Source organism: Oryx dammah, unplaced genomic scaffold (assembly GCF_014754425.2).
Source record: "Oryx dammah isolate SB20612 unplaced genomic scaffold, SCBI_Odam_1.1 HiC_scaffold_1, whole genome shotgun sequence".
Taxonomy (NCBI): Eukaryota; Metazoa; Chordata; class Mammalia; order Artiodactyla; family Bovidae; genus Oryx; species Oryx dammah.
The window spans coordinates 26,466,265-26,493,933 of NW_024070185.1; the positions used below are offsets into that span (position 1 = coordinate 26,466,265).

The window sequence follows — 27,669 nt, forward strand, 5'->3', positions numbered from 1 at the left end:
ATAGAGGTAACCCAACACTACACAGGAAAAAGGGGGATCATCCAGTGGGTGATCCACTGACTATTACTTGGGGTATAAATAAATAAATAAATAAATACAATGCATCCTTACCTTAAACAATATATGAAACACAATTCCAAATTATTTATAAATATAAATGACATAAGCAAAGCTTTAAAACTTTTTGAAGAAAACAGAGATATAAATATTTCCATATTTGGAGTAGGAAAGGATTTCTTAAATGAGCACTGATGATAAAATAATATTTTTTCTAAATTAAAATTAGGAAGTTGTGTTCACATACGACATGTTAAAGAAAATTAAAAGACAAAGTACACACTAAGAGAAGATAGTTGCCACATATTTAACCTACTAGAGATTAATATCAAAAACATTTAAAGAATATTTAAAAATCAGTAAGAAAAAAGCCAATAGAAGAATGGATAAAAGACAGATATAGACACTTTGCAGAAGAGGGCACTCACTTGGCTAGTAATCACAAAATTTGCTTTATCAGTGATAAATACATGATGATAAAAATAATATTATTTTATACTAATTCAGCAGCTGTCAACAAACTAAGTCTGACAATATCAAGTGGTGAGGATGAAAATCAACCAAATACATTATTGGTATAAGTAAAATGGATGAAAAACACTTTGAAAAGTAAGTGACAAGCATTTTGTGAATGTAACATTTTCATACCCTAAACCTAGAATTTCTATTCTGAGATATTTATTTCACAAAAATGCTGCATGTGTATGCTAAGAATCATGTACAAAAATGTCAATTGTAGCATTATTCATAATAGCAAAAAACTGGAAATAACCCAAATATTCATCTACAAATGAATGGCTAGGTAGTTATGATATAATCACAGAGTATTTTATAGCAGTAAAAATAAGTGAACAGTTATACTAAACATCATAGATGAATCTTAATACAGTGATAAGAAAAATTGCGAAAACCCAGGAAACAGCACAATTTAATACATTTTTATAAATGGCAAAACAGCCATATTCTACCTCCTCATAAAATTTTATGGAATAAAACTTTATAAAAAATAATCAAAATAATAAATAGTTCAGTAGTTACCTCTGGTGAGAGAATCAGGGTAGCAGTAAAGGGTGAAGGCTACAAGTAGATATAAGCTATCAGTAATTTTCTACCCTTGGATTAGTTGGTGGGACCAAGGGTAATTTAAAAAGTGACAATTAAAATAAATATACATGTAACATAATACTGTGTCATGATATAAATTTTATGACTAATCCAATTCTGTGCACTTGATGTCCAAAAAATACAATATAATACAATACAAATTTTAAAACTGCTTGTTAGCAAGACAAAATATGCTGGGTTGAAAAACTATTATTAAAGGATCACCAATAAACTTTAAAGCTTCCAATTATATAATTGTGTTAATTTCATTTCTTTAAATTCTAAAATTAAAAGAAATGCTGAGTGTATTAAATAAACTAACAGGAGTAGGATTTTTTAATAATATGTATTTAAAGCTGAAAGTTACCTTGAAAATTATCTCAAAGAGGTACCTCTGGATATTTTCTATATGACAAGCTCTGCGTTTAACATGCATTATCTCATTAATCCTCACAAAACTATGAAAAGCATTAATATCAATATTTTATCTGCAAAGAAACTTTGGCTAAAAGGGTTAAGAAATGAGTTCAAGTTCACAAAGCTCACAGGCAGAGCTACAATTTGATCCCAGGTTTATTTGAATCCTAAACCTGCTTATTTATCTGTACATTTGTACCACCTCACTTAATTGGACAGGAAATAGGTAGAAAAGTCAACTGATCTGCCCAAAATCATATATCAAGGTACTGACAGAATTGAGACTAAATGGTATTAACTTGTTGGGAAGATCCTCTGGAGAAGGGAAAGGCTACCCACTACAGTATTCTGGCCTGGAGAATTCCGTGGACTGTATAGTCTATGCGGTTGCAAAGAGTTGGACACGACTGAGTGACTTTCACAGTACTCACTCACTCACCACACACCAGGAATTAAGGCAAGTATTTTTATGAGACTTCCAGATTTTCATTCCATTATCTCATTCAATAAAAAGTCTCAAAATAGGCATGACCTATTAATTTCCTTTTCATTATCATATATCAGCCAAATGTTTCAACCCAATAACTCTACAAGATAACCCCTGTATTTCTACACAAATCCACACCATATAAAATATTCATTTCTAAAGAGTATGATAAAAGCACAATGCAAATCTGCCACATATATTCTAATATATGCAAATTTATTTAACTTTTGTGTTTCAGTCAATGGTAGTAAATACTTTAATATGATATTATACAGAGAAACATTTTTAGAAAATGTCTCTCACCTGTTCTGAGCGGTCTGAATCACATTCTCGAGGTAAAGGATAGAATGCTTCTTGTGATTGCTGAAGCTTTTCTTTTAATTTAGCATTTTCTTGCTCTTTTTGAAATAGCTGATCCTGAAGAGTAACAACACTTTGTCGGAGCATAGCTTCACTTGATTTTGTGGTTTCAAAACAAATATGTAATTCATTGTAAAGCTGTTTTAAAAAATATATCCAAATTTATAAATAATCAATAAATACATCTATATATATAATGAACATATTCACACATATGTCTATATATGACATACTCCTTGCCCTCAAGTTATCTTAATAATCTAAGAGGAAAAGCAATATATAAACAAATGGGAAACCAAATGATATAACCACATGCCAATATAAAACTTCAATTGATGTTAAAAAGACAGTATGTTTTACTAGCCAGTTTTAATATAGGCATATAAACATTTTAAGCTAGCTATATTAATCTTCATGACAAAGAACAGAATTGAACTGAGCTGTAATGATATTATAGAAACTGAATGAAAACAAAAAAGTCATTCTAAAGTTAGAATAAATGCTAAAAAAAAAATTATGTACAGTGGTAGGAAGAAACAGAAAGGGAACATAAGTTATATTAGCTTAACTGGACTCAAAATATACATTTGAAAGAAAAAAAATAAACTTTTATTGAGAGTTCATTACAGTTGACTGATAAATTCCTGTTTAGTGAAACTAGCATATACTGCTAAAGTAGAGGAGCAGCAGCAGAAGGGATAGTAGGACATAAAGCCAGCCAGTGAGACTGTAGGTGGAAGGCAAAGACTCTTGAATGCCAGATTAAGGAAGATGGATTTGTTCCTGTAGAAAACAGGAAATCACTGAAGACCTTGATCAGAGTGATAAAAATAGAATCAGTGTTCCAAAGTGATGACAGATAATTTTAAAATTTTTTAATTCAAGGCAACATGAATTAAATAAATTTATATTGAGGGTTTATTAAGACTGTGAGACAGTATAAGGTATATACCTGGTGGCATAGAGTCATACATGGTAAACAATGGTATTCCTCCAATACAAATGAACTTACTTGGTGATGAAAATTCTAACTTATGATTGTGATTTAATGATATATAATTCAATTTGTAGTAGCTGATTCTGATTTTTTCAAAATCTGTGTGTGTGTACATATATACATATTTGCTGATGACATTGGGAATGTGACCCAAGAATTATACCTGCTTTAAAATAAAAAAATAGGACTAATAGTGAGTTAGTGAGGTTATAACAAAAGCAAAATCCCCAAAGACAGAATTTCAAAATTATGTTAAGACAATAGGTTTTTATATTTGCTTATCCAGTTGAAGACAGGGAGAATCAGACTAGTTGGCCTTGCTTCATGTGAAGAAATATAACCAGAGAAAAGTTGGCAGAATATTTTGTTTGTATGCAATAGTTTACTTTTTTAAGTTTAAAAGAAAAGATTTTTGAAATCTTTTTAAAATGCTTTTCTTCAGATATATACTTTGTCATAAAAATAAGACCCTCCAAATCACTCCTCTGATATACAATTAGTTCAATATAGTTTTTATTTTCTATAAAGATTATACCTCTATATTAATATAAATACTTTAACCCATTTCACATTACAGTCAGTCTAAAATAATTTTTATAAAGAAAGGGTTGTCTTTATGATTTATAAAGTATTGCAGAATATAAATTTGTGCTTTCCCTTCCAATTACCTTTATACCAGGGAATATGTCCAGTGTCCTTTCCACAGCTGATACCATCGGATATTCTAGAAGGGAAGAAAGAGTAGGAACCTGACAGCTTTGTGGAATGATGGAGGGATCAGATTGGGCCTTACAGTGACCTACCTGTGCTTTGTTGCTTCTTCCATAATTGAGTTCAGGGTAGAAAAGAAAAAAGCAAAATCTAAAGACAAGAAGTAAGTTGACCAGAAAGAACTGAAGCTAGGATGAGTGCCCAACAGCACACAGAGTCACTTATTCAGTTAAAGATTATTTAAACCCTTTCCCTCTTATTTCTATGCTTTCTCAATACTAACCAGTTTTTACCTAATCAGAACAACTTTTTGGAGGGAAATACAAGACATAGTATTACTTTAAAACATACAGTTTTCAAATTATACCTCAGCAAAATTCTAATAAGAATCTACAGATTTCAAGTATTTAAGAATCTCAGGAACATCAGTTAGGATTGGCAACAGTTTCCATCCCATTGCCCAGGGTGCAGGCATAATGATGGTGTGTCATCAGGAAGGAGGACCAATTTACTTGCCATTTGTAAATGTGGCGTACTCTTCTCTTGCGTGTTATGACTTAGGACCTTCCTTCACAGATGTAAGGCTCCCAGGCCCATTCCTTCATGGAAAAAAGCTCTATCTTCATGTCTCTTGTCTCCTCTCCTTTCTTGCTTCCACAAAACTGAAGACTAACAGCTCTCCTCCTGTGTTTGCTATTTGGCTCTCTCAGCCATTAAATTTACACAGTTGTACTTTCTATTCAGAAGCTGCCCTGGCTTGATCTCATATGACTGGCTGGGTTACTCTAGACACAAAGGCAAGCTCTACATTCTCTGAAAATATCCATCCTTCCAAGCAGCAGGTGAAAAAAAAAAAAAAAACATTTAAGAACCTGAAACAGATGATCTAGACCAGCCTTACTCCAGGAATTGGGACAAACTCTATTATTCCCTAATTCTTCCTCAAAATACACATCTCCTACTTGCCCTTTTCTTGATGGCACTTCACTTGTTTAATAGCAAAAAGATGACTCAGCTCTGGACTTTGAGTAGAGAGCCATTTTTAATTCTCATCTCCAGTCCACCAGTAAACATGGCCAGAAAAGCCTTCAAGGAGGCTGTCTACTTTATTTCTAAAGTGTTTTTGGTGACAAAGCCTCAGGATGACAGAATGTTTGTTTCTCTAGGAGATCCTGCAGAAAGGCAGAGGTTTAGGATGTTTTGGTCCCATTGTTAGACACCATCTTACTCTCAACCCATTAATAACAGCAGAGTGAGTAAAAAAACTATTCTTAAGTGAGTAAATTAGCTAACACAAAAAGTGCATTCATTCATCTGCACAGATTTTGGAATCCTGATAGGCATCCCTTTTCTTTATTAGCAATCACAGTCACTTTCAGAAGTTTCCAGAGAGGCACTTTTCTCTATAATACTTCCCTCTAATAGTCCAAAAAGCTGGAATAGATCAGAATCTTTGGGAAGATTCTGGCCTATAAATATTTAATCATAGATTCCCATATGTTCTTTAGAAGTATCAATCATTATAATACATAACAATTTACTACACTTACTGTTCTTCACGTTCTTTTTTGTTGAAGAAATTAAAGTGAAAAAACATTAACAGGCTCACTAGAGGACATAAAGCAAGTTACCTCCAGAGATAGCACCCCACACCCCAAGCCCTTTAATTTTCAGGGGCTTAGACTGAAGTACTCATCCTCTCATATTTTTATTAGTGTTGAAGAACAAGATGATATATTATTTACCTTAAAAATTTTGGAAATATACAAGTTTTGGGACCCAATGATCAAATTTCAAGAAGAATAGTTTCCACCTAAGTATACTATTTGCTATTCTGACTGAGACAGTAAATTTTACAAGCGAAAACTATATCTGTTTATAGCACAAAATGAGAAGAAAAGAATATGCTTTACCATGCAGTTTAATCTAAAAGTGTATATAACCTAACTCTTTATTTTCCTGGACTGATATTAGCTCATTACTCATGTCATGTAATTATTATTAAATAGAATAAAAACCAATAAAATACATACTTAGTACCTCCAAACATGTTAGATGATAAAGAAGATGAAAATGCTGATATAGTTTTCATCTATATTTAAATCATACACATATATATACATATAGATGACATGCAAATGCAGGAAAACTATTAAAACTTATATAAATGGTTACAGCATGCTCAAAGGAAGAAAACATACTAGCTTATTTTTATTTCTCTTGATGGGTGTTCTCTTCTAGAGAAGCCCCCCCATTATGTTTTAGGTAAATCTGTATATGAGATTAATGATTTGTTATGGAGACCTCGTGAAAAAACTCTTTCCTGGGCTCAAAAATTTTGTCTTTGCTCTTCTAACTTTTGTCTCCCTTCCTCATTCCATTTATCCTATCACTGAAGGCAACTGTTTTCTCAGATAATAAAATAAATACTATGATATAAATCACTTAATAAGTGAGAAAAAAGGAAGGAAAATGAGAGGGAAAAAAGGAAGGAGAATTAAGAGAACAGAGGAAACAGTGAAGCTCCATTAGAAACAGAAATTTAAGAAGACATAACTCTTAGAGAAATAAACTTAGGAGAAACTGGAGATAAACTATTAATGTAGTATTTTTTTGAACTCAACTCACCTGAGTGTTACAGCTAGGTCCAATTAATTTATGTGAAAACATATTTACAAATCTTAATTTGTAAGTAAACAATTTCCTTTCATTGTTGTATGGACTACTTGATTACTCAAATTTATTGAAAAATATCTAGAAAACTACATGTGGAAAAGAAATAAAGACAAGTATTAAGTAAAATGTTCTAGGATTAGAATGAAAGTTTGATATAAATGAACACTGGAAGTCTGAAAAGTAGAATACTGTTTATTCATGATAAATAAAATAATGTGATCATTCCCAAATTTATAAATCCTTAACTCCATAGCTGAAATATTTTCAGGGTTGGGGGACCAAGTCTAATAAAAAAAAATTTGCAGGTTATAAAGTTTAAAGCTGCAATGCTGTAGCAAAATAGAGAAAATTAAACTTGTACACTCAGGAGAAACACTAGCTAAAGAATACTGGTAAGGGCTCTTTTTACAGAGGATGGTAATAGGCTAGGCTCCCCTTTCATTAAAAAGAATGCAATGGAATTTTTTTGAATAACATTTAACTTAGATATCAAGACAAATTCTCCAACATTAAAAGATATAATCATTGAAAGGATTTTTAGTAGAATGAATAATGCAAGCTTATAAAATCTATTACAGACCCTTTAAGGACAAAACCACATTATTCTATGTATAACTGAATATTCTATAGGCTTTATAATCTCTGTGAGTTCTGGACTTGAACTTAGCTAGATTTGAGTTCTGCCACTGGTAGCTGTTTGACTTTAGACAATACTCTAAGACTCAGCTACTAGATCTATTTTTTTTTAAAAAAAGGATACCTATAGTAATATACCACACAGGGTGGGTGTGGGGCTTAAATAGTGAGGCAAAAGCCCTTTTCCCAGTGGCCGGTACACAGTAAGCTCAATAAATGTTCACCATTATTAATATATTGTTGCTGGAGGTGACTTACATTCATACCTCAGCTTAAATAATATATTTGCCTCCATGCTATTCATAAACAAAACATATTTCCATCACATCTCTCATTATTATAGATAATGATTGTTGGAGAGGGCAATCATAATCCTGGGGGGAAGGTATATGTGGTTTCAAAAGTATGTCAGATCAAAGTTCAGATTATGACATATATTCCAAATAGGAGTACAGAAGCTCTACCTCTCCAAATTTAAAAGCACTGACTCACTAGGAAATTTATGGCTTTGGCCATAGTTCACACAGAGGAGTTATGAGAAATCTGTCTCACTGATGTCTTATCTTCTCAGAATAAACATCATTGATATCACTTCATCAAGGAGAGTCCTTTTCTATCCCTAAACTAATAACCTACCCCAGGTATGTTCCCATTCTTCCTACTACTATTAGAACATGTATCATTATTATACTTCCTATTTAATCTCTGTTATCAAACAGATTTAAGCTATGAGAGGTTAAGAATAAACACAGTAAACAGGTCATCTATGCAGATAACTGGGGAAAGAGATTTCAGGCAATGGAACCACATACAAAGACCTTGAAGGTGAAGAATACCTGGTATGTTCAGGCGAAAAAACAAAGATAAATGTGATCAAAGTGGAGAGATTAAGAAGAGAAAGTAAAGAGGAGATCACAGAGATTAACCAGAGCCAGATCATGTAGCATCTCACAGGGTGTATGTAGTAAGAACTCGGATTTTACTTTCAATCAGACAGGAAACCAATAGAGAGGATTGACTTGATTTGACTAACCAAGTTTCAGCAAGGACATTCTGGGGAGCAAAGAAACAAAGTAGACAACTATTAGGATCATTCAGGAAAGACAAGTTAGTGGTCACAGCAGGAATCCGGGGAAGTAATAGGATTCCAGACACGCTTTGAAGGCGGAGCAGACAATAGTTTAGTTTTGAACATGTGAAGTCTGAGATGCCTATTAGGCACTGAGTTAAAAGATGCTAAGCAGGCAATCAGATACACTCTTTCCTAGAGTTCATGGAAGAAATCCAGAGTAGCCAATTGAAACTAAGAGTCATCAGCATAGAGCAGTGTTGATTTTGAAAGCCTAGGTGAGTGGGTAAAATCACCTTGGGTATGAATTTAAACAGGAGGGAAGAATCGATCCTAAGATTTTGACTTGGAACATTTTAACATTTAAAGGACAAGGTGAATAGGGAAGACTAGAAAGAAACAGAAAAGGAACAGTTAGACATTGAAGGAACAAAACCACACAACTGTGATGTGTTGTCAGGCAGGAGGAAAAAAAGTGTTTGAAAGGACAGAGTTATAAACTGTGACAATATTGCTGATAAGTGAGGCAAGATGAAGACCGCGAGAAGACAACTGAATTTAGCAATGTGGGAGACACAAATGATTTTGAAAAGAGGAATTTTAGTGAAGTGAAAGTGGCAAAGACTTGATTGGAATAAGTTCAAAAGAGAATGGAAGAAGAGAATTTTGAGACAAGATAACTCTTTCAAGGAATACTGCTGGAAAAGGAGCAAAAGGAAGAGAGGGAAAGAGATACAGTAAGGTCAACAAAGGTATTTTTGCTGTTGATTAATTGTTCTGTTCTTCCATGCAGATCAGAAACATAACAGCATGTGTACGTATGTGTGTATATATAATATAGTTATATAGTTATATATAGTTATATAGTTATAAATGATCCAGTAAGGAAAAACTGATGCTGTCAAAGAGATGGGGAACACCTCTTTCTGCAGGCACGTATATAGTAACAAAAACTTTAAGACGGAGACCTTAGTAATCATCAAGTTAAATGCTGGTAAATCCACATTGTATTTTACGTGCACCTACTGGAGCATGGAGAGGACAAGGAGAGCAAGCGCTATACATACCACCATGGAAATAGTCCCAAAGCATTTAATTTGAGAACAAGTTTAAGAACAGTAAAAAGGGCAAATTAATATTTAAAATATCAAATTGATGGGTGATATATGTATAAGCACACAGATACACAGTATATAATACATGGAAAAGGTCTGGAATGACTATTCAGATGATTATCCCTGGGGAAGGGAACAAAATGAACTGAGTTGAATGTAAGAGAACTCAAATTGTTACACTAGCTTTATCATTTCAACTTTTTCTGTATCATTTCAACTTTTACAACAATATATTCATGTAAATTTTATATAATTTTAAAGGTGACATAATTTTAAAATATTCTGTTCTTCCAGAGGAACTCTAGGATATACTCTCAAATATTAAGAGCAGTAAAGTCTGGGGCAAGGCTTCAGGCAGAAGGGCAAAGAACTTTTTTTTTTACACACCTTTGCATTTTTGTAAAATGTATCACAAGCATGTATTACTTTGGTAATAATCACTTTAAATAAAAATGTTTAAGTATTCAGTTATGTGAAATGATACTGAATCTATTAAAGTTCTCAGGTAGGTTATTTTTTAAAAATGATTGCTTTCTGCAAAAGCTGCTAAGGAAAATCAACCAAAAATTAGAATTAAGACTTAAACAATCCATCTTAAACTTTAAGTTAAGCAAGACTGAACAAGGAATCTTAGAACAAAAGATTGAAAAAGTAAATAGCAAAAGAAATACTGCCTTTTCTACCACCTTACCAAGTTCTTTCTTGCTGAGAGGAGAAACACCAAAAGTATTTGCACATGAGAGAAAAGGATTATGAACTTTCACAACAAGCAACCCTAAAGATACAGTTTAATACAAACTGCGATGAGTTGGGGGCTTTCAATCGAAAATTAAGAGGGAGAAATGTCTGTGTTAAATTCATACACAGTGAAAAAGAGAAAAAATTGAAGTTAACTAATAATGTCTAATTTTTCAAGTCAATTCAGCAATGGAGTCTGGTTTAGAAACCAAAATACAATGGGTAATCCCACCATATAAAACAAAAGGACGGAATTATTCTATTCAAAGCAAAGAGGATGGGCATTACCCTAATGTGTGGTACCATCCACGTCTTGAAGGAAACTTGAAGGGAACACAGAATTTAGTAAAAAAAAAAAAAAACAGCTGTTTTGAAGCATCATTTGAAAATATGTGTTTAAAGTTTACTTAATAGTTTCATTTCATATTAATTACTGATACAGAATTTTCCCAGTGCATTTTCTGGAAAAAGAGTAAGTTTGAATAGAAAAAAGTCCCCAAGTAACATAGATTATACTGCTTAACCTCTCTAAGCCTTGGCCGCCTCAACTATTGAGAGGAAATAACATCAATTTCAGAGGGTTGATGTATGTAGAAACTAAGTCATTTCTATAAATATATATACTAAACAAAAACTTCAATAAAAGCATTTTTTAATTACTACCTATAATTATTGCTGCTGAATCAGTCAGCATACCTATTCAGCTGGGTAAGACTTCTTGAGGGGCTCCTTAAACAACTATAAAGTAAAATGACTACTTAAAGGAAACACACAAAATAAAAAGAGAAAAATCCTTGGCAAATATTGATCCTGAAGACCTCATCAGCATACCCATTTGTGTTTGTGCAGATTTGCCAATAAAGTAACGCACAAATTCTGTAATGAAAGGCTGCTTTAGGTCATAAACTAGAATCATGCTTGATGAAGAAATTCTATTCCCCAAATCCTTCCTGGTCTGCAGGCAGCAGTCCTAGTATGTTTCACAGCAGATATCAAAACTCCAATTTATAAAAACAATATTCTACAGAATAAATTTGCATATATATTTTAAGTGTTTCAGTTTTAACAGCCATAAAGAAAACTCACATCCTTTTAAATATTACCAAATTGAACCATATTTCATTTTTAATTTTGAAGAAGCAAATAAAAGAGAGTAATAAAGAAATGTTGAAATGTGCAAAAATTTGAATTCTATATATTTTTATAAGTTCATGCATATAAATTTACATTTTTATGACAGAATAAAAGCATACTTTTTGATACGATATACTTTCAGCTGTGTGAACGTCTTCCTGGTTCCTCAGTACTTTCTGTGTGTCCATATTCAGCACCTGAAGCTGCTGGATCAGCTCGGCTTGCTGTGCTGTATGTGCACTGTTCTGTTTGTAAAGATTCTGTAGCTCCTGTAACTCCTTCCTGTGCAAAGCAAGCAATAAACAGAGAGAAGCATGAATAAAGATCATCTCAGTTAAATAACTGTGTTCATCTAAAGTTACAGATCGGCCTCCAATTTTACTGCAGGCAAACATGTTAAAAAGAGAAATAACATATAAAGTATTTAATATTTATCACATATACCTAGAAAGTATTGATAGAGGCACTATGACTTTCAAAGCCAAACAACTATCAATTTTCTTTTATAGCTTGATCATAATAAAGTCCTCAATATACAGACATAGTACCACCTTCTTACTGAAATTAAGTTACACTTCAGCTCTAAGAAGTGATACACACTGATGCCAAAAATCTGATAGGGTAACTCAATGTTCATTTTATATTATATAGAATCTTAAATGTAATAAGAACAATCCCAAAGGTAAATTTAGTTTTCAAACAAAAATTTCTTAAAGCACAACTAGTTGACAGCTTCAGAGGCCTGAGCTGGGATTCCTGTGACTCCTCTAAATGAGCCTGAAGGAAATGATGAGACAAAAATGTCAGAAAGAAGGGGAGCAATACAAGGTGTAATCAGTTCTTCCACCCCACCCAGGGTGGTAGGTCAAAGGACAAATGAACTGGAGGGATAGTATTCAAGGCATAAGGGTCCAAGAAAACCATACCTCTGGATACAGGGTTCCAGATTTCTGTGGTGGTGAATCCACCACATATAAAACTGGAACATGTTTTGTAAAATAAACTTGAAGAGAAAAATATTTAATTTATATTTCATATAAACATATAAATATAAAAAATATATAAATATGTATCACAGTGCATATTTTGAAGACTATTTTAATGGAAACTTTTCTTTACTTATAACCCCAAACTGGTGATTCATTCACGTAAGACAAATCTTAAAGAAGAAACATAAAAGATATGCAGATACTTGTTCAATATGGATGACTATTAATATGGGAGAAATGAGCTGTTTTTTAAATCTATTTTATTTATTTATTTTGCTGCACTATGGGCTTGTAGAATTTAGTTCCCTGACCAGGGAATGAACCCAGGCCACAGCTAAAAAGGCTGAGTCCTAACCATAGGACTGCCAGGGAATTTCAGAGCTCTGCTTTTTTAGAGGTTTAGAATATTAATGCTCTCCAGATACAACAGCAACCCCTAAACCCACACAGATACATGTAGATAAACCATCTGCCTTAGTCCTTTTGATATTAAGAGAACAACACAGACTGGGTAGTTTGCAAATATCAGAAAGTTATTTCTCATAATTGGGCAGGCTGGAAGTCAGACATCAGACTGCCAGCATAATCAACTGAGGGCTCTCTTCTAGGTTATAGACTTGTTATATCCTCACATCTAGTGGTAGAAGGCAAAGGAGGCTCTGGGAGGTCTTTTTCAAAAAGAGCACTATTCTTTTGTGAGGGTTCCACACTCATTACCAAAGTACCTCCCTGAAGACCTACTCGTAATACCATCATATCAGGCATTATAACTTCAACATATGGATATGGGGTAGACATAAACATTCGGACTATAGCACTTCTCTGCACTTTTCAAAAAACTGAAATCTGCAGAAAATAGTAATCAAAACCTGGTGGAAGAGAAAGAAGAGAATCAATAATGGCACAATACCTTGAGAAAATATAAAACAAGAGAGGGAGGGAAAAGACCCTTAGATTATTCTTCTCTCACTAACTCTGCCATGGAATTGAATCCCTCAAGTAAGGAGCGAGTACTTAACCTTCACAGTCTCTGTATTCTAGGAAACATGGCGAAAGACAGTTGTTGAATGGATGAAATGAAAATGATAACATAAAGAAGGACTGTTAAGAAAGAATGATATCAAATAGCAGTAAAATACATAAGGAGAGAAGTTATTTGGAAATCTAAAACTATGTAAAGTAAAATTAATTGGCAGGTTCAAACTTGAGAAATTCCTCCAGACATGGACTAAAAAAAATAAAGATGTGGGTTGAGCTGAAAGCATGCTGAGAACTAACGACACTTCTTCCTATCTCAGGAAGAATGTTGATTAAAACTATTGTGTTGCTGATTTACAGTGATGCCAAGGGACTGAATGAGCCACAGGATAAATTATGAAAAAATGTTCCTGTAGACATCAGATTTGATAGCAAAGACTGACAAAGGGTTTCAGACAGCTTCAAAAGATTATTTTGCAGTTAAAAAAAACCTCACTGTTATGCAAATAAAAATTTGCTTCTTCACATTATATGTGTCTTTCTCCTATCCTAGGCCTTCCCAGGTGGTGCCAGTTGTAAAGAATCTGCCTGCCAATGGAGGAGATGTAAGAGACACGGGTTTGATTCCTGAGTTGGGAAGATCCCCTGGAGAAGGAAATGGCAACCCACTCCAGTATTCTTGCCTGGAAAATTCCATGGACTGAGGAGCCTGGCAGGCTACAGTCCATGGAATTGCAAAGAGGCAGACATGACTGAGTGCACACATGCAGAATTTCTCCTCTCCTAAAACCCAAACAGGAACTGGTAGACATCATTAGTAATAGGCCACTCTAATGGCAGAGGGCAAAAAACAAAGGCAATTCAAGCAATGATTCTTTTAAAGCACTTGCCAGGATATGACATGGAATGAGACTTTCACTCTCATTCCACAGGCCAAAATAAGTCACATGGCTAAATCTGATGTTAATGGGGGAGAAAGCATACTTGAGCAACAGAGGTTTTGGTAAAAATGGACCTTTAAAATGAATCAACACTGAGTACAGGAATAAACACAGATGAGTAGGAAAGTTTACTGATGAACACTGAAGCAGTATAAAAACCTAAACCTAAGTATCTTTAGGCACGGAGATGAACGTTATAAATCTTGAGACACAAAATTAGGAGTTAAAATGGTTGAATGTATGTATTAAGTATACACAGCATGATGTCAAAACCAGCTAAAAATGAAATGTAGTTTAAAAAAAAAATCACCTTCCAAAGTTTTTTCATGCCATTTCTTTCTTAACCTTAGAAATTGGTTAGTGGTTCTTATAGAGAAAAAAAATTATCTGAGATTTAATAATTCCCTCAATTTAACATCAGTGTCTTATTTACCATTCCATTATATTATAAAAACTAAAGTTATTACTTATAAATAAAAACGCTCAATTATAGTCCCTTTTATCTAAAAACCCATTTGCCTACTCTTCAATCTATAAATATGTATTGAAAAAAACACAGAATTATTCTAATAAAATTTTACTGGCTATTATTTCTCCAGGATTGTATTTCAGCATGATTTTCCCTCTATTTTCTTTATACTTTTCTATATCAACATGTACCATTCTATTAAAACAATTATGTACTTTGTTATCATATAAACAAAAAAGAGTAGCAGTAATAGCATTAATTTCAGAGAAATTGGAACTCAAAGCAAAAATAATCATAAAGAAAAAAAGTACAAAGTATAATTCACAGTAAAAACAAAATAACTTTGTTGGACACTTTACCCACCAAATCACAGCACATAAAAGAAAACAGCACAACAAAAACTGATAAGCAATAAAAGGAAAATCAGTTGTAAACTATATGGGAAAGATTCCATTTAAAATAATAACAAAAGCCATGTAATAACTATGAGTAAATTTAAGAAGAAATGCCAAAACTGACACAAGGAACAAAACATCTCATAAGGACACCAAGGTATTGAAACAAATGGTATGGCATCCCATACTCTGGACAGAAAAACTGACATTATAAAGATTCAATTCTCCTTCAGTTTGCTTTTCAATTTGATGCCCTAATAAAATAACAACACAAAATGAGCCACTTCAACCTAAAGTTTACATGGAAAAATTAATAAGCAATAAATGCCCAGGAAACCTGTGAAAGAGCAGAAATGGAGAATGCATCACGTATTCTCTTATCCAATTTTCATCATCTCTACCATATTACTTACTCTCTAGTTACGCTTAGCCTACTTTCTAGCCTGAGAAGCCAATCTCTACAGACTACATTACATTGGCTTCCAGTCTTCTGTGTTTTAATTTGAGTAGCTGAAAGTGCTGGCCAATGATTAGAGAGTAAAGGAAAAAGAGGTCATGGGATTTCTTTTCCTAGCTCCCTCTCCACTAAGCCACTGTTGGCAGTATCTCTGTTCCTCTAAGAATACTTCTATGAGACAGCCTCCCTCCCAGGGCTAGACTTATCACAGAGATCTGGTAAAATTTTCTCTCACAGTGGGAGAAGGAAAAGGTGGAACAATTTGAGAGAACAGCACTGAAATGTGTACATTATTATATATAAAATAGATACCCAATGGGTTTGATGTATGATTCAGGGAGCCCAAAGCTGGTGCTCTGTGACAACTTGGAGGGATAGGGTGGGAAGTGAAGTGGGGAGGGGGCTCAGGAGAGAAGGTACACATGTATTCCTATGGCCAATTCATGTTGATGTATGGCAATAAGCATCACAATACTGTAATTACCCTCCAATTAAAATAGGGGAAAAAAAGCTTCTCTTCTTGGCCCTTCTGGCCTAGTTGGTAGTAATAGTTGATGATAAGAACTCTGACAATAGGGAATGCACTCAGAAAGGCAACCTAAAACAGTATAATGTCTGTGAAACATACACAGGAAAAATTATGAGAAATAAAAGCAATTGATAAACTAGTGGGAAAAATTATTAATAGAGTTATCTTATACCATTTGAAGGTCTGAACTACAGAACAGAGATTAGACTGTTTCTGAGATTTCCTAGATAAGCATACAAGATAAATGGTGTATACTGCAAAAAAGAAAATTTCAACTAAAAACCTGAATCAATGTAAAATTTAAACAAAATAAAAAGAACAGCTTTGAAAAGTACTGAGAAACTTACAAACTAAGTGCATCAAGCAAAGACTAAGAGCTGTTTTATTGGCAAGAAGATAGGAATAAATAATAATTTTAAGATTTCTTCTAAAATTAAGATTCTATTACTATTTAGAATTACCTTTTTGAATTCATCAATGATTGACTTAAAAAGATTATACCATGAGTGGATAAAGTCAATCCATCTGTCATCTGTGAAGATGTACTTTTCCACATCCCTATAATACGATCTTTAAAATGAGAAACTATGTTTCTTTTATCATATATATACATGTGTATCTATAAATGTATATATAATACATATTAATCTATTAACCAAGCAAAACTCCTGCCCATATATAAATATATATTGCTAAGTCACTTCAGTCGTGTCCGACTCTGTGTGACCCCATAGACGGCAGCCCACCAGGCTCCCCCGTCCCTGGGATTCTCCAAGCAAGAACACTGGAGTGGGTTGCCATTTCCTTCTCCAATGCATGAAAGTGAAAAGTCAAAGTGAAGTCGCTCAGTCGTGTCTGACTCTTAGCAACCCCATGGACTGCAGCCCACCAGGCCCCTCTGCCCATGGGATTTTCCAGGCAAGAGTACTGGAGTGGGGTGCCATTGCCTTCTCCACATATATATCACAATACACTAAATATATACAAGTAAATATTAAGTCATTTAGTCAGTTCAGTCGTTCAGTAGTGTCCGACTCTTTGCGACCCCATGAATTGCAGCACGCCAGGCCTCCCTGGCCATCACCAACTCCCAGAGTTCACCCAAACTCATATCCATTGAGTCGGTGATGCCATCCAGCCATCTCATCCTCTGTCGTCCCCCTCTCCTCCTGCCCCCAATCCCTCCCAGCATCAGAATCTTTTCCAATGAGTCAACTCTTCACATGAGGTGGCCACTGTATTGGAGTTTCAGCTTTAGCATCAGTCCTTCCAAAGAATACCCAGGACTGATCTCCTTTAGAATGGACTGGTTGGATCTCCTTGCAGTCCAAGGACTCTCAAGAGTCTTCTCCAACACCACAGTTCAAAAGCATCAATTCTTCAGGGCTCAGCTTTCTTCACAATCCAACTTTCACATCCATACATGACCACTGGAAAAACCATAGCCTTGACTAGATGGACCTTTGTTGGCAAAGTAATGTCTCTGCTTATAAATATCTGTGTATACCATAATTACATATGAAGTTAATAATACTTTTTAAAAATTTATTTTAATGGAGACTAATTACTTTATAATACTGTGGTGGTTTTTGCCACACATTGACATGAATCAGCCATGGGTGTACATGTGTTCCCCATCCTGAACCCTCTCCCACCTCCCTCCCCACCCCTTCCCTCAGGGTCATCCTAGTGCATCAGCCCTGAGCACCCTGTCTCACGCATTGAACCCGGACTGGCAATCTGTTTCACATATGGTAATATACATGTTTCAATGCTATTCTCTCAGATTATCCCACTCTCGCCTTCTCCACAGCATCCAAAAGACTGTTCTATATATATGTGTCTCCTCTGCTGTCTCATATATAGGGTTATCGTTATCATCTTTCTAAATTCCATATATATGCATTAGTGTATTGTATTGGTGTTTTTCTTTCTGGCTTACTTCACTCTGTATAATAGGCTCCAGTTTCATCCACCTCACTAGAACTGATTCAAGTGTATACTTTTTAATAGCTGTGCAATATTCCATTATGTATATGTACCAAGCTTTCCTATCCATTCATCTGCCGATGGACATCTAGGTTGCTTTCATGTCCTGGCTATTATAAACAGTGCTGTGATAAACACTGGGGTACACGTGTCTCTTTCAATTCTAGTTTCCTCGGTGTGTATGCCCAGCAGTGGCACTGCTGGGTTGTATGGCAGTTCTATTTCCAGTTTGTTAAGGAATCTCTACACTGTTCTCCATAGTGGCTGTACCAGTTTGCATTCCCACCAACAGGGTAAGAGGGTTCCCTTTTCTCCACACCCTCTCCAGCATTTATTGCTTGTAGACTTTTGGACAGCAGCCATTCTGACTGGTGTGAGATGGTACCTCATTGTGGTTTTGATTTGCATTTCTCTGATAATGAGTGATGTTGAGCATCTTTTCATGTGTTTGTTAGCCATCTGTATGTCTTCTTTGGAGAAATGTCTCTTTAGTTCTTTGGCCATTTTTTGATTGGGTCTTTTATTTTCTGGAGTAGAGCTGCAGCAGTTGCTTGTAAATTTTTGAGATTAATTCTTTGTCAGTTGCTTCGTTTGCTATTATTTTCTCCCATTCTGGAGGCTGTCTTTTCACTTGCTTATAGTTTCCTTTGTTGTGCAAAAGCTTTTAATTTTAATTAGGTCCCGTTTGTTTAGTTTTGCTGTTATTTCTATTACTCTGGGAGGTGGGTCATGGTGTGATTTATGTCGGAGAGTGTTTTGCCTATGTTTTCCTCTAGGAGTTTTACAGTTTCTGGTCTTGTGTTAAGATCTTTAATCCATTTTGAGTTTATTTTTGTGTATGGTGTTAGAAAGTGTTCTAGTTTCATTCTTTTACAAGTGGTTGATCAGTTTGCCCAGCACCACTTGTTAAAGAGATTGTCTTTTCTCCATTGTATATTCTTGCCTCCTTTGTCAAAGATAAGTTTTCCATAGGTGCATGGATTTATCTCTGGGCTTTCTATTTTGTTCCATTGATCTATATTTCTGTCTTTGTGCCAGTACCATACTGTCTTCATGACTGTAGCTTTGTAGTAGAGCCTGAAGTCAGGCAGGTTGATTCTTCCAATTCCTTTCTTTTTTCTCAAGATTGCTTTGGCTATTTGAGTTTTTTTGTATTTCCATACAAATAGTGAAATTATTTGTTCTAGTTCTGTGAAAAATACTGTTGGTAGCTTGATAGGGATTGCATTGAATGTATAGATTGCTTTGGGTAGTATACTTATTTTTACTATACTGATTCTTCCAATCCATGAACACAGTATATTTCTCCATCTATTTGTGTCCTCTTTGACTTCTTTCATCTGTGTTTCATAGTTTTCTATATATAGGTCTTTTGTTTCTTTAGGTAGATATATTCCTAAGTATTTTATTCTTTTCATTGCAATGGTGAATGGAATTGTTTCCTTAATTTATCTGTTTTCTCATTGTTGAGTTCAGTTCAGTTGCTCAGTTGTGTCCGACTCTTTGCGACCCCATGAATCGCAGCACGCCAGGCCTCCCTGTCCATCACCAACTCCCGGAATTTACCCAAACTCATATGCATCAAGTTGGTGATGCCATCCAGCCATCTCATCCTCTGTCCTCCCCTTCTCCTCCTGCCCCCAATCCCTCCCAGCATCAAAGTCTTTTCCAATGAGTCAACTCTTCGCATGAGGTGGCCAAAGTACTGGAGTTTCAGCTTTACCATCAGTCCTTCGAAAGAAATCCCAGGGCTGATCTCATTGTTAGTGTATAGGAATGCAAGGGATTTCTGTGTGTTAATTTTATATCCTCCAACTTTACTATATTCATTGATTAGCTCTAGTAATTTTCTGGTGGAGTCTTTAGCGTTTTCTATGTAGAGAATCATGTCATCTGCAAACAGTGAGAGTTTTACTCCTTCTTTTCCAATCTAGATTCCTTTTATTTCTTTTTCTGCTCTGATTGCTGTGGCCAAAACTTCCAAAACTATGTTGAACAGTAGTGGTGAGAGGCGGCACCTTTGCTTTGTTCCTGACTTTAGGGGAAATGCCTTCAATTTTTCACCATTGCAGAAAATGTTTGCTGTGAGTTTGTCATATATAGCTTTTATTATGTTCAAGTATGTTCCTTCTATTCCTGCTTTCTGGAGGGTTTTTATCATAAATGGATGTTGAATTTTGTCAAAGGCTTTCTCTGCATCTATTGAGATAATCATATGGTTTTTATCTTTCAATTTGTGAATGTCATTTATTACATTGATTGATTTGTGGATATTAAAGAATTCTTGCATTCCTGGGATAAAGCCCACTTGGTCATGATGTATGATCTTTTTAATATGCTGTTGGATTCTCTTTGCTGGAATTTTCTTAAGTATTTTTGCGCCTATGTTCATCAGTGATATTGGCCTGTAGCTTTCTTTTTCTGTGGCATCTCTGTCTGGTTTTGGTATTAGGGTGATGGTGGCCTCGTAAAATGAGTTTGGATATTTACCTTCCTCTGCAATTTTCTGGAAGAGTTTGGGTAAGACAGGTGTTAGCTCTACTCTAAATTTTTAGTAGAATTCAGCTGTGAATCCATCTGGTCCTTGGCTTTTGTTTGCTGGAAGATTTCTGATTAGTTTCAATTTCTGTGCTTGTGATGGGTCTGTTAAGATTTCTATTTCTTCCTGGTTCAGTTTTGGAAAGTTATACTTTTCTAAGAATTTGTCCATTTATATATGTTATATATATGTGTGTGTGTGTGTCATATATAAACATGATACATATATTATGTATATAAATATATTACATATTTTACAGGTAGCACCAGAAACTGAAATTGTGCTTATACAAGTATGTGATAAACACTGTGATTTAAATAGCTTAAAATTTAAAATGTACACATGTATATACATGTATGACACATATGTATATGTATATATACTTTTATGATTTGTTCTAACACCATTTTCTGATAAAGGTTATTATAAAATAAATTAATAGGTAGTTTAAAACCTTTCAAAACACTTTAAAACACAAGTTTTTCAAGTACTTCCACTTTATAAGCAGTACTATAAAATTAAATATTTTGATATAGAAAAAGTATTTCACAAACTTAAACTATTTAGTACATGTGCTTCTCTGGTGGCTCAGATGGTAAAGAATCTGCCTACAGTATGGGAGACCTAGGTGTGATCCCTTGGTGGGGAAGATCCTCTGGAGGAGGGCATGCCAACCCGCTCCAGTATTCTTGCCTGAAGAATCCTCATGGACAGAGGAGCCTGGCAGGCTACAGTCATGGGGCTGCAAAGAGTTGGACATGACTGAGCAACTAAGCACAGCACAAAATAAAAAGTGAAAACTGGATTACTCACTTATTACTCACTGTAATAATAATGAATATTATATAATGCAAGGGTAAAAATTTTATAAGGAAACTATGAATGAATGAATGCATCTGAAACAGGGATACTCTTTGTCCATGCTTTTTCCAACCCTGTGGAACCTCCAACTGTCCCACTTAATTCCAGATAGTTCCAATACACAAACATAGGTCTCACAGAAGACAAACACTGTTGTCATTCTGGAGTGTTAACAATAAATATAAAAATGCTGGTATTCTGCATAACTAAAGGACATTTCTACAACGATAAATTAAATTAAGGAGTCAGAGTACTTGCCTGACCAGGGTAATATCCATATCCTTCTGCATAAGTTCTGTTTGTTTATTATTCAGCTGTAATGATAGTGCATTATATTTACTCTGTGATACTTCAATTTCTTTCCTTGCTTCAATTAAATTGTCTTCAAAGGCCTAAAATTAGAGCAGTCATATCACAATCAAATATAATAAATATCAAATAAATAAATAAAAGTCTGCCATATTTAACTAAAAACAATCCACAAAATAACAGTGAAAAATTAATAGTGTTTTCAATTTTACTTTTTTTCATTTAATTAAAAGAATGTTAGTACAATCAAAGAAACTTTATACCAGTCACAGGTCATTTTTTTCAGAAACTGTAAAAGTAACATGGTCTCCTGGTGTGAAAGTTAAGAATCTGAAGCAAATAAAATTAAAAATCTATGTAGAAATGTACTTATTAAAATTTCAATAAAGGAAGGACTGTACAACAAAAAGGTTGCTAATTATGTGAACAAAAAAATAACTCATTAACTTAAATATTACTCAAGACAAATAGCCAATATTTTATTATTGCCTTAATTTTAAATGCAGATACATAAATATACTCAGAGAAGAAAAAAACGGTGCAGCAAAAAAATAATAATACGTTTATGATGTTTCAGATTCAGATCATGCTGAGTTCACTTGATTGTGGTGAAAGTTCACCTAAAGTTCTTCAAACCTTGCCTTTTCCTCATGATAATTTTGTAAATTGTGTTTTCACTTTGAAACAATTTTAAAATTGATGTTACTTTTTTCAAAAATATAAAATCTAAATTATTTTCATAAAGTATTAAATAAATATTTTATCTAAAACTAGAAAGTGAAAAAGTGAAAGTTGCTCACTCATGTCCGACTCTTTGCAAGTGAAAGTGAAGTCACTCAGTCGTATCCGACTCTTTGTGACCCCATGGACTGTAGCCCACCAGGCTCCTCCATCCATGGGATTCTCCAGGCAAGAATACTGGAGTGGGTTGCCATTTCCTTCTCCAAAACCCATGGACTATACATATACAGTCCATGGAATTCTCCAGGCCAGAATACTGGAGCAGGTAGCCTTGCCCTTCTCCAGGGGATCTTCCCAATCCAGAGATCAAACCAGATCTTTTGCATTGCAGGCAGATTCTTTACCAGCTGAGCCACCAGGGAAGCCCAAGAATACTGGAGTGGGTGGCCTATCCCTTCTCCAGTGGATCTTCTGGACCCAGGAATTGAACCAGGGTCTCCTGCGTTGCAGGCGGATTCTTTACCAACTGAGCTATCAAAAATACACCATACATTCATTATTTCCAATCCAAAACTGAGCAACAAATTTTAGGTCAAGCACTAAAAATCTATTATACTCTAGAAATGCTCCCACACCTCATATATTCACTGTGTAGTAACTTGAATGAATTTTTGAAGAGAAAAATACTGGTTTTTAGCCAAGATAACACTGCGAATACATGCATATTTCATTTTATCATGTTTCCTTTTATTGCACTTCACTGATACTGCATTTTTTACAAATTGAAGGACTATGGCAATTTTTCGTCAAATCTATCAATGCAACTTTTCCAACATTTGCTCACTTCATGTCTCTGTCACATTTTGGTAATTCAACTCTTTCATTATTATTATATCTGGTATGGTGATCTGTGATGAATGATATTTGATGTTACTACAATTTACTGCTTCCCTCGTGGCTCATACAGTAAAGAATCCACCTGTGGATTGCAGGAGACCTGGATTCATCCCCTGGGTTGAGAAGATCCCCTAGAGGAGGGCATGGCAACTCACTCCAATATTCTTGCCTGGAGAATCCCATGGACAGAGGAGTCTGGTGGGCTACAATCCATGGGATTGCAAGGAGTCAGTCATGACTGAGAGATTAAGCACAGCACTACAACTTTCTAAAGGCTCAAATGATGGTTAGACTTTTTTAGCAATACAGTGTTTTAAAATAATGTTTGTAAATTGTTGCTTTAGACATAATGCTTGCACACTTAACAGACTACAGTATAGCATAAATATAACATTTATATGCATGGGGAAACCAAAAAATTTATGTAACTTACTTCACTGCAATATTCACTTTATTGTGGCAGTCTGGAACCAAACCCAAAACATCTCTGAGGTATACCTGTACTTCTTAAATTCCCATTTATTAGAAAAGAGTAATGATATTTATATATATGTATCAGTAGGTTTGTGGATGGATGGAAGAAAGAGATAGAGAGACAGAACGAAAGACAGGAGGAAAGGGAGGCAAGAGAAGGGATGAAGTGGCTAATCCTTTTTATCTACATCACACCCCCTCCCCGGCACAACTTTCTCCAGTAAAGTACTACTCTGTTCTCTGAATTTATGAATTTGTTTCTGTTTATCTATTTTGTTTTTGTCTTTTTATATTCTACAGTGAATATAAAATCAGTGAAATCATACAGTGTTTTTCTTTCTCCATTAGACTACCTTACTTACATAATACCCTCAAGGTTCATCCATATTGTCACAAATGGCAATATTTCATCTTTTTGACAGCTGAGTAGTATTCTACTGTGTGTGTGTGTACATATGCAGATATGTATACCGTATCTTCTTTATCCATTCATTGGCTGATAGAGACTCAGGTTGTTTCCATATCTTAGCTATTATAAACAGTGCCACAATGAACACAGTGGTACATATATCTTTTTAAATTAGTGCCTTTGTGTTCTTTAAACAAATACCCATAAGTAGGATAGCTGAATCATATGGCAGTTCTATTCTTAACTTTTTGAATTCTCCATAATGTTTTCCACAGTGGATGCCAATTTACATTCCCAACAAGAATATATAAGACTTCCCTTTTCTCAACATCCTTAACAATACTTATTATTTCTTTTATTTTGGAAAAGAGCTATTCTAAAAGGTGTGAGGCGATACCTCACAAGTTTTGATTTGCATTTCTGTAATAATTAGTGATGTTGATCAACTTTTCGTATGCATGTTGTCCATATATACATCTTCCTTGAGAAAATGTTTATTCAGGTCCTTTGTTCGTTAACTGGGCTGTTTATATCTTGTTGAGTTGTATGAGTTCTTTATAGATTTTAGACTTTACCCTTTATCAAATATATCATTTGCCGATATCTTTTACATTCAGTAGATTGTCTTTCATTTGTACATGGTATCCTTTGCTATGCAAAAGCTTTTTAGGATGACGTAGTTCAGTTTAGTTGCTCAGTTGTATCCGACTCTTTGTGACCCCATGAACTGCAGCATGCCAGGCCTCCCTGTCCATCACCAACTCCCAGAGTTTACCCAAACTCATGTCCATTGAGTCGGTGATGCCATCTAACCATCTCATCTTCTGTCATCCCCTTCTCTTGCCTTCAATCTTTCCCAACATCAGAGTCTTTTCAAATGAGTCAGCTCTTCGCATCAGGTGGCCAAAATACTGGAGTTTCAGCTTCAACATCAGTCCTTCCAATGAACACCCAGGACTGATTTCCTTTAGGATGGACTGCTTGGATCTCTTTGCAGTTCAAGGGACTCTCAAGAGTCTTCTCCAACACCACAGTTCAAAAGCATCAATTTTCTGCACTCAGCTTTCTTTATAGTCCAACTCTCACATCCACACATGACTACTGGAAAAACCACAGCCTTGACTAGATGGACCTTCAGTACCATTTATTTTTGCTTTTGCTTCCCTTACCTGAAAAGACATATCCAGAATGACATTGCTAAGACCAGTGTCAAAGAGCATACTGCCCAAGTTATCCTGGAAGTTTTATGATTTCATGATTTACATTTAAGTTTTTTATCCATTTTTCTTCTGTGTGTGTATGGTATGAGATAGTGGTCTAGTTTCACTTTTTTTTTTTTTTTCCCCCATGTGGCTGTCCAGGCTTCCCAACATCATTTATTGAAAAGGCTATCCTTTCTCCATTGTATTTTCATTGTTCCTTTGTTGTCTATTAATTGCCTGTATAAGTGTGAGTTTATTTCTGCATTCTAAATTCTATTCCACTGATGTATGTGTGTGTTTCTCTGAAAATACCATCCTGTTTTGATTACTATGGCTTTGTAGTCTAGGTGAAATCATGGACTGTGATACCACTAGCTTTGTTCTTTTTTCTCAGAATTGCTTTGGCTATTCAAGGTCTTTAGTTGGTTCCATTATAAATTTAAGAAATTTTTGTTGTTTTTGTCAAAAATGTCCTTGTGATTTTGAAATGGATTGAACTGAATCTATATATTTTTAGGTCATATGGATATTTTAATAATGTTAATCATTCCAACTCATAGGCAGAGGATATTTTTTAATTTACGTATTTTTTCCAATTTCTTAACAATGTTCAGGTCTTTTATACCTTTGGTTTAATTATTCCTAAGTATTTCATTCTTTTGTTTTGATTATAAATAAAAGTGGTTTTCTAAATTTCTCTTTCTACTAGATCATTGTTCACATATATAAATGCAACACAGTTTCGTATGTTGATTTTGCACTCTGCAACTCTGACATATTTTTCTAATAGCTTTTTTTTAATCATTTAATAAAATCATGTCATCCACAAACAGTGACACTTTTACTTCTTTCTTTCCATTTGGACTTCTTTTATTTCTTTTTCTTGCCTAACTGCTCTTGTTAGGACTTCCAATATTATGCTGAATAAGAGTGGCAAGAGTGGCCTTTGTTCTGGTCCTGATGTTAGACACAGAGCTTTCAGTTTTTCACCACTGAGTATGATGTTAGATGTGGATTTGTCATTTAAAACTTTATTATGATAAGGTATGTTATTTTTATAACCATTTAGTTGAGAGGCTTTTTTTTTTAATCACAAATGAGCACTGAATCTTGTCAAATGCCTTTTTTGCATTTATTGAGATAATCATATGATTTTCATCCTTCATTTCGTTAATATGGTATCCTACTGATTGATCTGCAGATGTTGAAATCTCTTTATATCCTAGGACAAATTCCACTTGATCATGGTAATGATTCTTTTAATGTACTGTTTTACTTGACTTGCTAATACTCTGTTCAGAATTTTTCCATCTATGTTCATCAGAGATACTGGCCTGTAATTTTCTTTTTCTGTGTGTTGTCTTTATGTGGTTTTTGTATAAGAGTGGAGTTAGCCTCATAAAATGAGTTAGGAATCATAACCTCCTCTTCAGTTTTTTGGAAGAGTCTGAGAAGAACAGATACTAAATCTTCTTTGAATGGTTGGCAGAATTCATCAGTGAAGTCGTCCAGGTCTGGAGAGCTTTCTGATTATCATTTCAATTTCTATATAGTGATATGGTCCATTAAGATTTTCTATTTCTTCATGATTCAATCTTGGAAGTTGTATAATTCTAAGAATTTAACCATTTCCTCTAGTTTGTTCAATTTGTTCACATAAAGCTGTTCATAATATTATCTTATAATCCTTCATATTTCTGTAGTATTCATTGTTATGTCTCCTCACTCATTTCTATATTTACTAGAGCTTTGTCTATTTTTTTCCTTAAAGAGTATCACTAAAGATTTGCTGATTTTATTTTTTCAAGGAGATATCTAATTTCATTGATCTTTTTTCCTATTGTCTTTTTAGTCTCCATTTAATTGATTTCCTTTATGATCTCTGGGCTTCCCAGGTGGTTTACTGGTTTCAATATATGTTCTAAACTTGAGAAAATTTCCATACGTACTTGAGAAGAATATTCATTTTGCTGCACTTGGACTGAATATCCTGAACAATCCATCTGGTCTAATGCATCATTTAAGACGACTGTATCATTGTTGAATTTT

The 27,669-nt window shown here is 34.5% G+C and overlaps 1 protein-coding gene across 3 annotated transcripts in view; it reads right to left on the minus strand.

Moving 5' to 3' along the window:
• The window catches only part of CNTLN (centlein), a 360,480-nt gene that overhangs the window by 191,215 nt on the left and 141,596 nt on the right, over positions 1 to 27,669 (minus strand). For all 3 annotated transcript variants that reach the window (XM_040238523.1, XM_040238506.1, XM_040238514.1), the window contains exons 6-8: positions 21,907 to 22,040; positions 11,621 to 11,783; positions 2,369 to 2,563 (exon numbers count right to left, since the gene is read on the minus strand). In XM_040238523.1, coding sequence (XP_040094457.1) covers positions 2,369 to 2,563; positions 11,621 to 11,783; positions 21,907 to 22,040 — 492 coding nt within the window. The remainder of the gene's footprint in view (positions 1 to 2,368; positions 2,564 to 11,620; positions 11,784 to 21,906; positions 22,041 to 27,669) is intronic.